Source organism: Cotesia glomerata, linkage group LG4 (assembly GCF_020080835.1).
Source record: "Cotesia glomerata isolate CgM1 linkage group LG4, MPM_Cglom_v2.3, whole genome shotgun sequence".
NCBI lineage: Eukaryota > Metazoa > Arthropoda > Insecta > Hymenoptera > Braconidae > Cotesia > Cotesia glomerata.
This window is the reverse complement of record NC_058161.1, coordinates 24,531,515-24,543,534: the sequence shown is the minus strand read 5'-3', so window position 1 is coordinate 24,543,534 and position 12,020 is coordinate 24,531,515. Positions and strand designations below refer to the sequence as shown.

At 30.5% G+C, this 12,020-nt stretch overlaps 1 protein-coding gene across 4 annotated transcripts in view; it reads right to left on the bottom strand.

The window, feature by feature from the left end:
• The window catches only part of LOC123264374 (cyclic nucleotide-gated cation channel beta-1-like), a 245,303-nt gene that overhangs the window by 85,390 nt on the left and 147,893 nt on the right, over positions 1 to 12,020 (bottom strand). For 2 of the 4 annotated variants that reach the window (XM_044727647.1, XM_044727649.1), the window contains 3 exons: positions 10,148 to 10,399; positions 5,365 to 6,237; positions 4,165 to 4,245 (listed from right to left, as the gene is read on the bottom strand). In XM_044727647.1, coding sequence (XP_044583582.1) covers positions 4,165 to 4,245; positions 5,365 to 6,237; positions 10,148 to 10,399 — 1,206 coding nt within the window. The remainder of the gene's footprint in view (positions 1 to 4,164; positions 4,246 to 5,364; positions 6,238 to 10,147; positions 10,400 to 12,020) is intronic. The other 2 variants (XM_044727648.1, XM_044727650.1) reach the window with 2 other exon arrangements.

The following is a 12,020-nucleotide window of genomic DNA, read 5'->3' as shown; positions in this document are numbered from 1 at the left end:
GACATTTTCTAAGATATAAGCTCATTCTAAAATTACGCTCATCGAGACCTTTCATTTGAGTACACACACGATTTTTTTCATATATTTTATAAACCTATATGATATTTCCCATATTTGTGGAATATATAAAATTCATAAAAAATTCATGTGGGCTATGTAAATATTACTATAATGTAATATAGCTATAGACGTAATTTATTTCAGTTAAGAGAAAAATAAATTAATTTAAATAATCTTAGCTAGAGATAAAGCTATAGAATTTCCATAGTCTATATTTACACTTTTTCAATGTCTGATCTCCCGAGTCAAAATTAAGAAACTAATTTCAGCCTCCAAATTCTACTCGAGGGTAAGGAGGCTGAAATTAGTTTTTTAGATTGACCCAAGCTGTACAGCGAAATCTTAATTTCAGCCTAAATGTGGTATTTTTGTCCGCTTTTACCAAGTTTAGGTTGAAATTAGTATTACAGAACCCTAAAATGACCCTCCAAAGCCTACAATTCGATCGAGAAGAAGACCTCATTGGTTTATATGAAATAGGTGAGAGGAAAGAAGGGAAAGGAGAAGGAATTTAAATCAAAATGGCTGCTGGGAGCGGGAAAAATTTTAAATTAAAAAATAATTTTTTTATTTATTGATTGTAATTTATAATTCTCATATAATTTATAAAATTCGCTATGTGAATTAACAAAAAAATTAACAATAACAAAACATTTGATAAAAATTTTTTCTTTATTTTATTTTTTTTTTGTTTTTTATAATTTTTCTTTTTTATTTTGATTTTTACTTTATTTTTTGCGGATTTTTTTAAAGGAGGTGGAGGGGAGGGGAGGTAAGGTTTCACATCACCTTTACATTCATTTATCTTAATTAAGTTTAACGCTTGCCTTATAAATAATTTTATAAAAACGCATATCGCTCTAACCGAGATTCGAACAGTACACCTAACGCACGCGAGACTATAACCTAACCGCAACGCTATACGAACGTTGGAGAAATTTTTATGTCAGGAGTTTCGTTAACCAAATGTATAGATCTAAAAAACTGATTTCAGCCGCCTTACCCTCGAGAAGAATTTGGAGGCTGAAATTAGTTTTTTAACTTTGACTCGGGCGACGAGCATTAGCTTCACAAATGAGGAGAAGAAGGAGTCCCACACATCATGCGATCATTTTTTAAGTACGAAATGATAAATATCAAAGTCTAAATTTTTAATTATTATACTTTAACATTTTCGAAATTCACATAGCAAATATTACTGTTCGAAATAGTATTTTCGTCACGTAAATAATAAATTCTTGCATTTAAATGATAAATATTATAAAGTAATCATTAAAATCACGATTTTACTGTTTGAAATGGTAATTTTTTTCAGTTGATCATTACTTATTATAAATTAAGTAAAATAAAAGCCCCAATTATTGACAGGGGTCTAAATATTGACACTCTAAATTATTTTTAAATATATTTAATTATCTGTAATAAGAATAACTATCGTATTAATTTTTATTAAATTCTAATTAATTAAAAAATTGAAAAAAATTACTGTCAGTTTAAAATATTAAATATTAATTATTGAAAAAAAAAAGTCAGTACCAGTTTATCAAACCAGTTTACGAGCGTCTATTTTTTTAACAACTTTGGTTAGAAAAGCATTTTTTTTAAATGCCGAGTTTAAATTAATTTTTTCATCTAATTATAATGATCTTTTTTTTTAATTAACAATTGTTAATTGTTAATATATGAAAAATTTATAAAATTAAATAATCGAAATTAATTGTATGCTTTATAATATTTCAATAATAGGTTTCAATAACTAGTTCATTATTTTTAAGTTGAATCTCATATTGATAGCCAGTCGACAGCGTTATATGGACGCCTTTTTTTACTTTAACCTAAAAAATTTACTGTAAGAGTTTGAACTCTTCTGATTCAATGCATTATTTTTAAATTGATTTTTACATTTTTAATAGTAATCAATCTAGTGGGGATCAAATTTATGGAAATTATTATTAATAAACTTTATTAATATTGATTACTTAATAATGAGTTTCGATAAATAAAAATAAGCAGATAATTCGACACATGCACAGTATAGGTGTCATTAATTGGGGCTAAGGTATGTCAATTATTAGATCAATCAGTTTTTTAACCTGTCAATAATTGGTGTATCCGGATAATCTATTTAATTATTTAAAATTAATTAGTAAATATCACTGATTATCATTTTAAAAAAAGAAATTGATTAGTAAAAACATTACTTGAGACATTACCACAAATAAAATTCAACGATATTGACATTTGATTGCTTAAAAAAAATGAAATCATAAGTTTGTCTCTTATAGTGTCAATAATTGGGGCTTTTACCTTATTATTTATTACAGTTTACTTTTTTTCGTGTAAAAAAATGAGTGAATCTAATTGTTTTTTTGCCGTTGAAAATAATCATTTAATTAACGCAAAACCAATCGGAGTTGATATTACTTCTTTCTTTTCTTACTGTCACATTGTACAAGAGTAAATTAGATATCTTCATTAATTTCCATTCAGATTTTTGAGAATTAAAATTGTTTCAGATAATAAAGGATAAAAAATCCAATAAATTAGAATGATTTTGTTATTTATTCAATTATGTTTTTTTATTAAAAGTTAAGAAGACAAATGAGAAATTTTGATCATTAAATAATGTGCTAAAATTTTAAAATCTTTTTGCATATCGATATACTTCGATAGATCTATGAAAGTAAATAATCGATTATTAATCACTAAGCCAGTAAATACAAAAGAATAAGAATAATAAGTTGAATTTAATGTTGTGAAATTGAATGAAATAATTAATAGTACTGTTTATTTGTGGTATTGAAATTACTATTACTTTTTTTAACTTTCTCTACTAATAAACTTTTGAGTTTGAAACAGTGTAATAAATTTATCTGATATATGTTTATATTACCCTAAGTCCATATACTTATTGCTACTAACATATAATATTTTAACTAAATTTTTAAACTTTAGTTTTTCACATTTAAAGTTAAAGTAAAAACTTTGAAAATTTTATTGAGAGCATAAAGTTGACAAATTCTAAGTCCAAAACTGGGCTTAGTTAATGTTTTCAACTGACGAAATTCTATGTTCCATGAAATCGTAAAATTAACCTACTTATGCTCTTAGTTGGCTAAAGTACCGCAAAAAAGGTGTTCAAAACGATCCTAGGTTTTGGAGGTTGAATATAATATTCTAAAACACTAATTTTAGCCTCCATACCCTATTTTAAGTATATTGAGGGTCAAAATAGTATTTCACATTCAGCGGTAGGCACAACATCAAAAGAAAGTAGGCTTTTGAGGCTCAAATTAGTGTTTTAATTTTGACTCAGGCTATCGTGCCCGTAGATCTCATTTATTAAAAAAATCGAATAATTATGAAGACTTTATTTAGTCAAATAAAATAAAATGAATTAATTTTTACACAAAAGTTAATCAGTTTATTAACAGAAAACGACTGTTTGAATTATTTGAGCCATTCGAACGATTCAGACTATTCGGATTATTCGAACTATTCGAATTATTCGAACTATTCGAATTATTTGAATATTCGATTCGAAATTCGAATCGAATAATTCGATTCGAATTCGAGGTGAATTATTCGTAAACTCGAATATTCGCACACCCCTAATTTTTTCCAAAGAATAATAAAAAATGTAGTTATCGAAAAAAAATATCTAAAAAATGAGCTAATTACCCTAAAAAACCCTTTGTATTGTCAGGTAATAATAACAATAATAACTATTTTTATTTAAAACTAAAGCACTTGCGCCCTCGTCACCCGCTCTCGACCTATTTACACTTGAATTTTCGCAAGCACGTTTTCGAGCTAAAATTACCAACAGTCTCAGTAACCAACTAAAATTCATTGTTACCCGTCCCTTATTATTTACCCTTATTTTATCATTATTATTCTTCGAAATAAATACTTGAATAACAACCGTTTAATGCAAACATCTACTTAAGGAGCCAGTGAGTGATTAAAATAGACCATGAATACAGTGCCGCCGCGCGGAAAGAAACTCCGGGAGGTTTTGTAGCGTCTCTATTTATTATTTATATATTTTTGTCAATTAATAAATAAAATATTTGATAAGGGGAAGTTGAAAACGATATATACCCTCCGTTATGCTTGAACTGCAGTAGCCGGGACAGACGACCGCGACGAGCGAGGCTCCGGGGATTTCCGCCCGCTATCACTCTGCCAACACAATAATTATCCGCTCGAGTTGCTTTGGCACTTAGCTTCTCTTTAATATTTAAGGTACGGTACATTATTCATTGTTTTAGTGCTTGGTACTTTTTGTTTAGTTTATTCAAGCTCAGGTGAGCTCAGAGATGTACTGAGATGTACTTTTATACTCGTGAGAGTATTACCTTCAATTTAACTACTCACAAAGCCATATAGTGAGTTGCTAACTAAGCCGCGAATTGATTCGCGGTTTTTCGCGGGTGGCAAATTTGAGGGATAATGCGGGTTGGTGGTATTTGTTTTGAAGGAAATTTTTGGTACTTTTACGAAATTTTGATGAATTTAAAATTTTGATGAATTTAAAATTTTGCATTTTTTGAAATTTTGAAAATTTTTGAAATTTTGAATTTTTTTTCTAATTATCAATTTTCAGTAACTTAAATTATTTTTCTCAAGAAGTCAGGAAAATAATTTCCAAAATTTTAATAAATTAATGTTTAAAAATTTTTACAAATTTTGATTTTTTTGAAAGAAAATGTTTTTTTTTATTTAGATTTTTTAAAAAAAAAATTTTTTTTTGAATTTTTTTAAATTTTAATTTTAGAAAAAAAAAATTTTTTTGAATTTCTACAAATTTTGATTTTATTGTAAAAAAAAAAATTTTGAGGTTTTACAAATTTTGATTTTTTTGAAAAAACAACTTTCTTTTTTAATTTTTACAAATTGTGAAAATTTTTTTAATTTTTTGAAATTTTAATTTTTTGAAAAAAAAATTTTCTTTCAAATTTTTTTAATTTTAATTTTAGAAAAAAAAAAGTTTTTTGAATTTTTACAAATTTTGATTTTATTGTAAAAAAAAAATTTTGAGGTTTTACAAATTTTGTTTTTTTTTTGAAAAAAAACTTTTTTTTAATTTTTACGAATTGTGATTTTTTTTTAATTTTTTGAAAAAAAAAATTTCTTTTTAATTTTTTTAAATCTTAATTTTAGAAAAAATTTATTTTTTTTTTAATTTTTAAAATTTTAATTTTTTTGAAATTTTGATTTTTTGAATAATTTTTCCAAGTTCAAAAAAACATTACCAAGCACTAAAACCAAACCCACACAAAAAAAGATCAAAAAACTTACTCAGCGTTGGTCTCAGGCGTAGGAAGATCGCCGATGGTGGTAAGAGTAAGTGTGGACCAGTATAACGACCCAAGATACTTCCTGGTCAAGGTAGCATACTCTCCAGGTCTGTAAGGATATACCCAGTCACCCTGAAAATCCTCAGCCTCAGAGAGCAGGTAGTAAAAGCACCCGAACCAGTGAGCGAGGATCAGGAGAATATGAATAAGGTTGAGCACCCTCCAGAGATTAGGATACACCGTCCTGGACTCAACCATGTAGTAGTAGTTATACACCCTGTACAGCTTGAGGAACCTGGGGAACCTGAGCATGGGGTTGTCCCCGTACCTGAGCTGAAGAAGGTCGAAGGGTAGGATGGTGGCCATGTCCAGGATGAAGCTCTTGGACTTGAGGTAGTGCCCAGCCAATTTCTTGCTATTGTAGACCATCAGCCCCTGCTCCAGGTACCCGGTTCGGAACTGGATCCCGATGTCCAGGAAGAAGATCAGGTCCGTGAACCAGTCGCAGGACCTCCAGGCCCAAGGACTCAAGGCCTGGAGCTCAGGAAGACTCTGCCTGACGATCAGGGTCCAGAGGTTGTACAACACGCAGATTGACAGAAGCATCAGCCAGTAGTAGTAGAAGTTCTCGTCAGGATTTACCACCGACCTTGGAGGACGCTGAGGCTTTCTCGGTCGCTTTCCGCGAGTCGCATCCTTGTTTAATGGATCCTCGTTTTCTCCCGCGTCGAGGGTCTCCTGGCTCTCGGGAATCTGTCGGGTCGAGAACCGCTTCAGGAAAGAGTCCTCCCGTTTCAGAGGCGGCTTCTTCTGGATCGCTGAGGACAGCTGGACTGTCGTACGGAGCTTCATCCATCGTTGGTTGGACTTCGTTCTGGAAATGCAAGGAAGTTAGTTCCTGAGACTTTTTGGGAAACACGAGAAACAGCTAGGTGGTCGCTATTTATATGGGATTGGTTAAATTGGTGAAGGGTTAGGTTGGGTTAGGTGAAAGGTAGTTAGGGTTTATTAGCATGGAGGAAGCTGATCAAGTTGATCAAGATTGGTGATCATAAAATGGAGTTCTTAAGTTCCGTTTGTCTCATTTTGGGTGCTAAATTTGAACCGGAATTGGGTTAAAACTTAATTAGCGGTGTTGTGTTCCGTACAAAGTAGCTTGAAGTTAAAAAAGGATGATATTTTATCAATTTGATGATTAAATGTCTTAAGAATAGGTTAGGATTGTTTTGGGAGCGAAATTTAGGGGACATTGATCCTGATAAAAATAAAAATTAATTTAGAACTGTCAAAAGTTATCTAATAAGTAGTTTAAGGTAAAAAATTAGTAGTAGTTTTAACATTAGATAAAAATATGTCCTTAGACTGGGTTAGTGTAATTTTAGGCGCCAACGATAGGGTATATTGAGTCTGATCAAGGTTGGAAATACAAAAAGTGAACTGATAAGCAGCCCAAATTAAAACTTCAGTAAGAATTTTGACGAATTAAATAAACATATGCCCCTAAATTGGGTTTGTATCTTTTTGAGTGCCAAATTTAGGCAAAAATTAAGTTTTAATTGAATTGGGGTATCATATGTTCCTGACAAAGCTGTTTCAAATTGAAAAAGGTTGATACTTGTAATCAGTTTAATGATTAAATGTATTATAAATGAATTAGGATAATTTTTGGCGCCAAACAGAAAAGTTGGTTAAGTTTAAGCTTGAATTGAAGAAAAAGTATCAAAATGAGGCTTGTGAGGACCCTGAAGTTAAAAATTATGAATATTCTTAACGGAATTGAGTAATAGGTGTCTTCAAACTGGGTTAGGATCATTTTGGTGTCAAATTTAGGGAACGTTGATTCTGATAAAAATTAAAAATGATTTGGGAGCGTCAAAAGTTATCTAATAAGTAGTTTAAGGTAAAAAATCAGTAGTAGTTTTAACATTAGATAAAAATATGTCCTTAGACTGGGTTAGTGTAATTTTGGGTGCCAACTTTAGGGTATGTTCAAGGTTGGGTGTCAGTTAAAGTTGGAAACACAAAAATTGAACTAATTAGGAGCCCAAATTGAAAATTCAGTAAGAATTTTGACGAATTAGATGAACATATGAACTTCAATTGGGTTTGTGTTATTTTGGGCTCGAAATTTAGGCTAAAATTGAGTTATAATTGAATTAGGGGTATCATGTGTTCCTTACAAAGCGGTTTGAAATTGAAAAAGGTTAACACTTTTAATCAGTTTGATAATTGAGTATCTTAAGAATGAGTTAGGATCATTTTGGGCGCCAAATTTAAAGAAATTTGGCAGAATTTGAGCTTGAATTGAATAAAGAGCATCCAAATAAAGCTTTTGAGGATCCTGAAGTTAAGAATTATGAATATTCTTAGCGGAGTTGAGTAATAGGTGTCTTCAAACTGGGTAAGGATCATTTTGGTGTCAAATTTAAGGAACATTGATTCTGATAAAAATCAAAAATGATTTGGAAGCGTCAAAAGTTATCTAATAAGTAGTCTAAGGTCAAAAGTGGTAGTTTTACTACTAGATGAAAATATGTTTTAAGATTTGGTTGGTTTAATTTTGGGTGCCAACTTTAGTGTATGTTGAATCTGATTAAGGTTGGAAACAAATAAAGTAAACTTACTAGCAGCCCAAATTAAAAGTTTGGTAAGAATTTGGACTGATTAGATAAAAATATGTCCCTAAATTGAGTTTGTGTCTTTTTGGGCGGCAAATTCAGGCTGAAATTGAGTTTTAATTGGATTAGGAGTATTATATGTTTCGTACTAAGCAGTTTAAATTGAAAAAGGTTGATACTTTTAACCAGTTTGATAATTGAGTGTCTTTAAAATAAATTAGGATCATTTTCGGCGCTAAACTTAAAAAATTCGATTAAGTTTAAGCTTGAATTGAAGGAAAAATATTAAAATGAGGCTTATGAGAACCTTGAAGTTAGGATTTATTGATAGTCTTAATGGGCTTGAGTGATAGGTGTCTTCAAACGGGGTTAGAATCATTTTGGTGTCAAATTTAGAAAACATTGATCCTGATAAAAATTGGGTGTTAGTTAAAATTAATTTGGGAGCATCAATAGTTATCTAATAAGTAGTCTAAGGTCAAAAATCAATAGTAGTTTCAACATTAAATAAAAATATGTCCTTAGAGTGGGTTAGTGTAATTTTGGGCGCCAACTTTAAGGTGAGCCTGATCAAGGTTGGATGTCAGTTAAAGTTAGAAACACAAAAAAAGAATTAATTAGCAGCCTAAATTAAAATTTCTTAAGAATTTGGACTAATTCGGTAAACATATGTCCCTAAATTGGATTTGTTTCTTTTTGGGCGCCTATTTTAGGCTGAAATTGAGTTTTAATCGAATTGGGGTATCATATGTTCCATATAAAGTGGTTTGAAATTGAAAAAGGTTGATACTTTCAATCAGTTTGATAATTGAGTGTCTTAAAAATGGATTAGAATCATATTGGGCGCCAAACCTAGAAAAGTCGGTTAAGTTTAAGCTTGAATTGAAGAAAAAGTATCAAAATAAAGCTTTTGAGGACCCTGAAGTTAGGAATTATTGATAGTCTTAACGGACTTGAGTGATAGGTGTCTTCAAACTGGGTTAGGATCATTTTAGTGTCAAATTTAGGGAATATTGATCAAAAGTTATTCAATAATTATGATTTGTGTTATTATCCATGATGTTAAATATAATAGTATAATTCTCAGGAACTTGGACGTGAAAAAAACACTCAGTGCTAAATTTTTAAATGTTGCAAAGTTTCGTTGTATTTCACACCTTCATCAGGCAAAATTTAAAGTTAACACTGTTGTGTATCAAAGTAAACTCCGAAAGATTTTATCGTTTTGCAATATATAAATAAAGTCAAGCAAATGGCAACCATTATATTAAGAAACTTAGTCAATCACTATTCCACCAATACAATCTAGTAAAAATGTTTTAGTTATAAAATTACAATAATTACAAGACAGACAGCAACAGACTGAACATAAACAACTATAATTATTGTTGCAATATTTAAAAATTTAGCACTGAGTGTTTTTTTTACCGTTTAAGTTCCTGAGAATTATACTATTATAGTTATCTAATAAGTAGTGTAAGGTCAAAAATCAGTAGTAATTTTAACATTCGACAAATCGATGTCTTAAGACTGGATTAGTGTAATTTTGAGCGTCAATTTTAGAGTATGTTCAAGATTGGGTGTCGGTTAAAGTTGGAAACACAAAATGTGAACTAATTAGCAGCCCAAATTAAAAATTCAGTAAGAATTTTGACTGATTAATCATAAGTCTATAAATAGGATAGTTATTAGTCCTAAATAGGATAGTTATTGGACAGGTATCATGCGGAGTGATAAATAATGACCAGTCTAGTACCAACAAAACATTTAATAGTACACAGTAGTTAAGTTAGACGTAGACGAGACAATGCAAACAGACGAACTCAGACAGAGAGAGAGAGAGTGCTGATGCGAAACAAGACGCTCGAAAGAGAAAGAGCTAGTCAGTGCTACGGAAGGTGAGTAGTCAACACCCGAAAGAAGATTAGATAAGATAAGTTAGATTAGATTAGGTTAAATTAGATATTAGATGTTCTAAGTCTAGATCTAGATCTAGCTCTAGCTAAGTCTACAGATGCTGATACTGCTACAACTACGATACAGTGTCTGGGTGCCCTGGCATGCAGATTGGACCCACGCTGACAGACGTAAACACAGACAGACAGACAGATAATTGGCAGTCGAATTGACTTTCTGGATCCAGATCGTAAGATCAGATCGGTTCACCTCTTGATCTTCCTAAGCGAGGAATAGAGCGCCACCACTGCTCGGACATTGCTCCACTTCTGCGAGCCCCTGGATCTACGCTGCCTTTTCGAGCTTCCAGAGGGCGGATCTGGCAGCTGATCAATGCTCTCTGTCGAGTTTGACTCCAAGGAATTTGAATTCGATGAGTAATCGGCACCATCGCCGTTGGAGATTGATTTCCTCAAGGACGGACGGCGTATCAGACCAGAACGCTGCTGGATTGACGGCAACCTGGAGACAACCCTCAATTTGCTACATGCTTTTTCTCTCTATCTGGCTTCGTCTGTTTAAAGCCAACGCTGGGATTCAATTTGATAAGAAAGTCTCTTGTAATGGTTCGTGTTCCAGTTTCTCGTGCGAGATACCGAGTTGTCGCGTTGTGGATGGAAAGGTTAATTTAATGGGTCATTTTTATGTCTTCGGATGTGGGATCTTAAAGATAAGACCCTAAGCTTTCGAATTACGTGCTCTGATTGATAAATTTGCTTGAATTAGACTCAATTTTCAGCGCCTCTAACCCAAAAGTAGAATAAGATAATTTAGCTTACTTTGGACCACTTTATATTAAAAAAAAATTTTTTTTTAATTTTTTCTTGTTTCTTTGCATGGAGTATCTTAAAAAAAGAATATAAAGTTTTGATATTAGTAAAATTGAGATATTATCTCAATATTAAGCTTCATTTTCAGCGCCTCTAATTAGAAGACAAAATTGAAAAATTTCATTTTTAATTTTTGAAGTTAGAAAATAATTAAAAAAAAATTTTTTTTCATGTGTTTGGCTATAGAATTTTATAGTAGGATTCTTAAGCTTCAAAACCATTTATGTCACTTAATAATTATATCAATATTAAGCTTCATTTTCAGCGCCTCTAATTAGAAGGCAAAATTGAAAAATTTTATTTTTAATTTTTAAGGTTTGAAAATAATTACAAAAAAAAATTTTTTATGTCTTCGGCCATGGAATCTTAAAGTAAAATTCTTAAGCTTCAAAACCATGTATGACAGTCAATAATTATATTAATATTAAGCTTCATTTGCAGCGCCTCTAATTAGAAGACAAAATTGAAAATTTTTTTTTTAATTTTTGAGGTTTGAAACATAATAAAAAAAAATTTTTTTTATGTCTTCGGCTATAGGATCTTAAAATAGGATCTCTAAGCTTCAAAACTATGTATCATATTTAATTATTATTTTAAAGTTACTCTTAATTTTCAGCATCCCCAATTGAAAGAAAAAAATCGATGATTTAATTTTTTAAACTCAAAAATAATTGGAAATAAATTTTTTTTCCATGTCTTCGGCTATGAGATCTTGAACTAGGATTCTTAAGCTTCAAAACCATTTATAACACTTAATATTTATATGAATATTAAGCTTGATTTTCAGCGCCTCTAATTAGAAGACAAAGTTGGAAATTTTTTTTTTTATTTTTGAGGTTTTAAAAAAATTAAAAAAAAATTTTTTTTTATGTCTTTGTCTATAAGATCTTAAAGTAGGATCTTTAAGCTTCAAAACCATGTATTATACTTAATTATTACTTCAAAATTACTCTCAATTTTCAGCGCCCCCAATCAAGATAAAAAAATCGATGATTTAATTTTTGATTTTTGAAGGTCAAAAAAAAATTAAAAATAAATTTTTTTTCATGTCTTCGACTATAGGATCTCAAAGGAGAGTTCTTAACTTTTAAAATTTAGTATAACACTCATTAACTATCTTAAAATTAAGCTTCATTTTCAGCGCCCTCAGTTAAAAAAACCCGATATTAAAAAGAAAACAGAAGACAAATTAATAAAATTCAATCTCTAATTACTAAACTAAGTATCTAATTAATGAATAATGACCTAGAGCA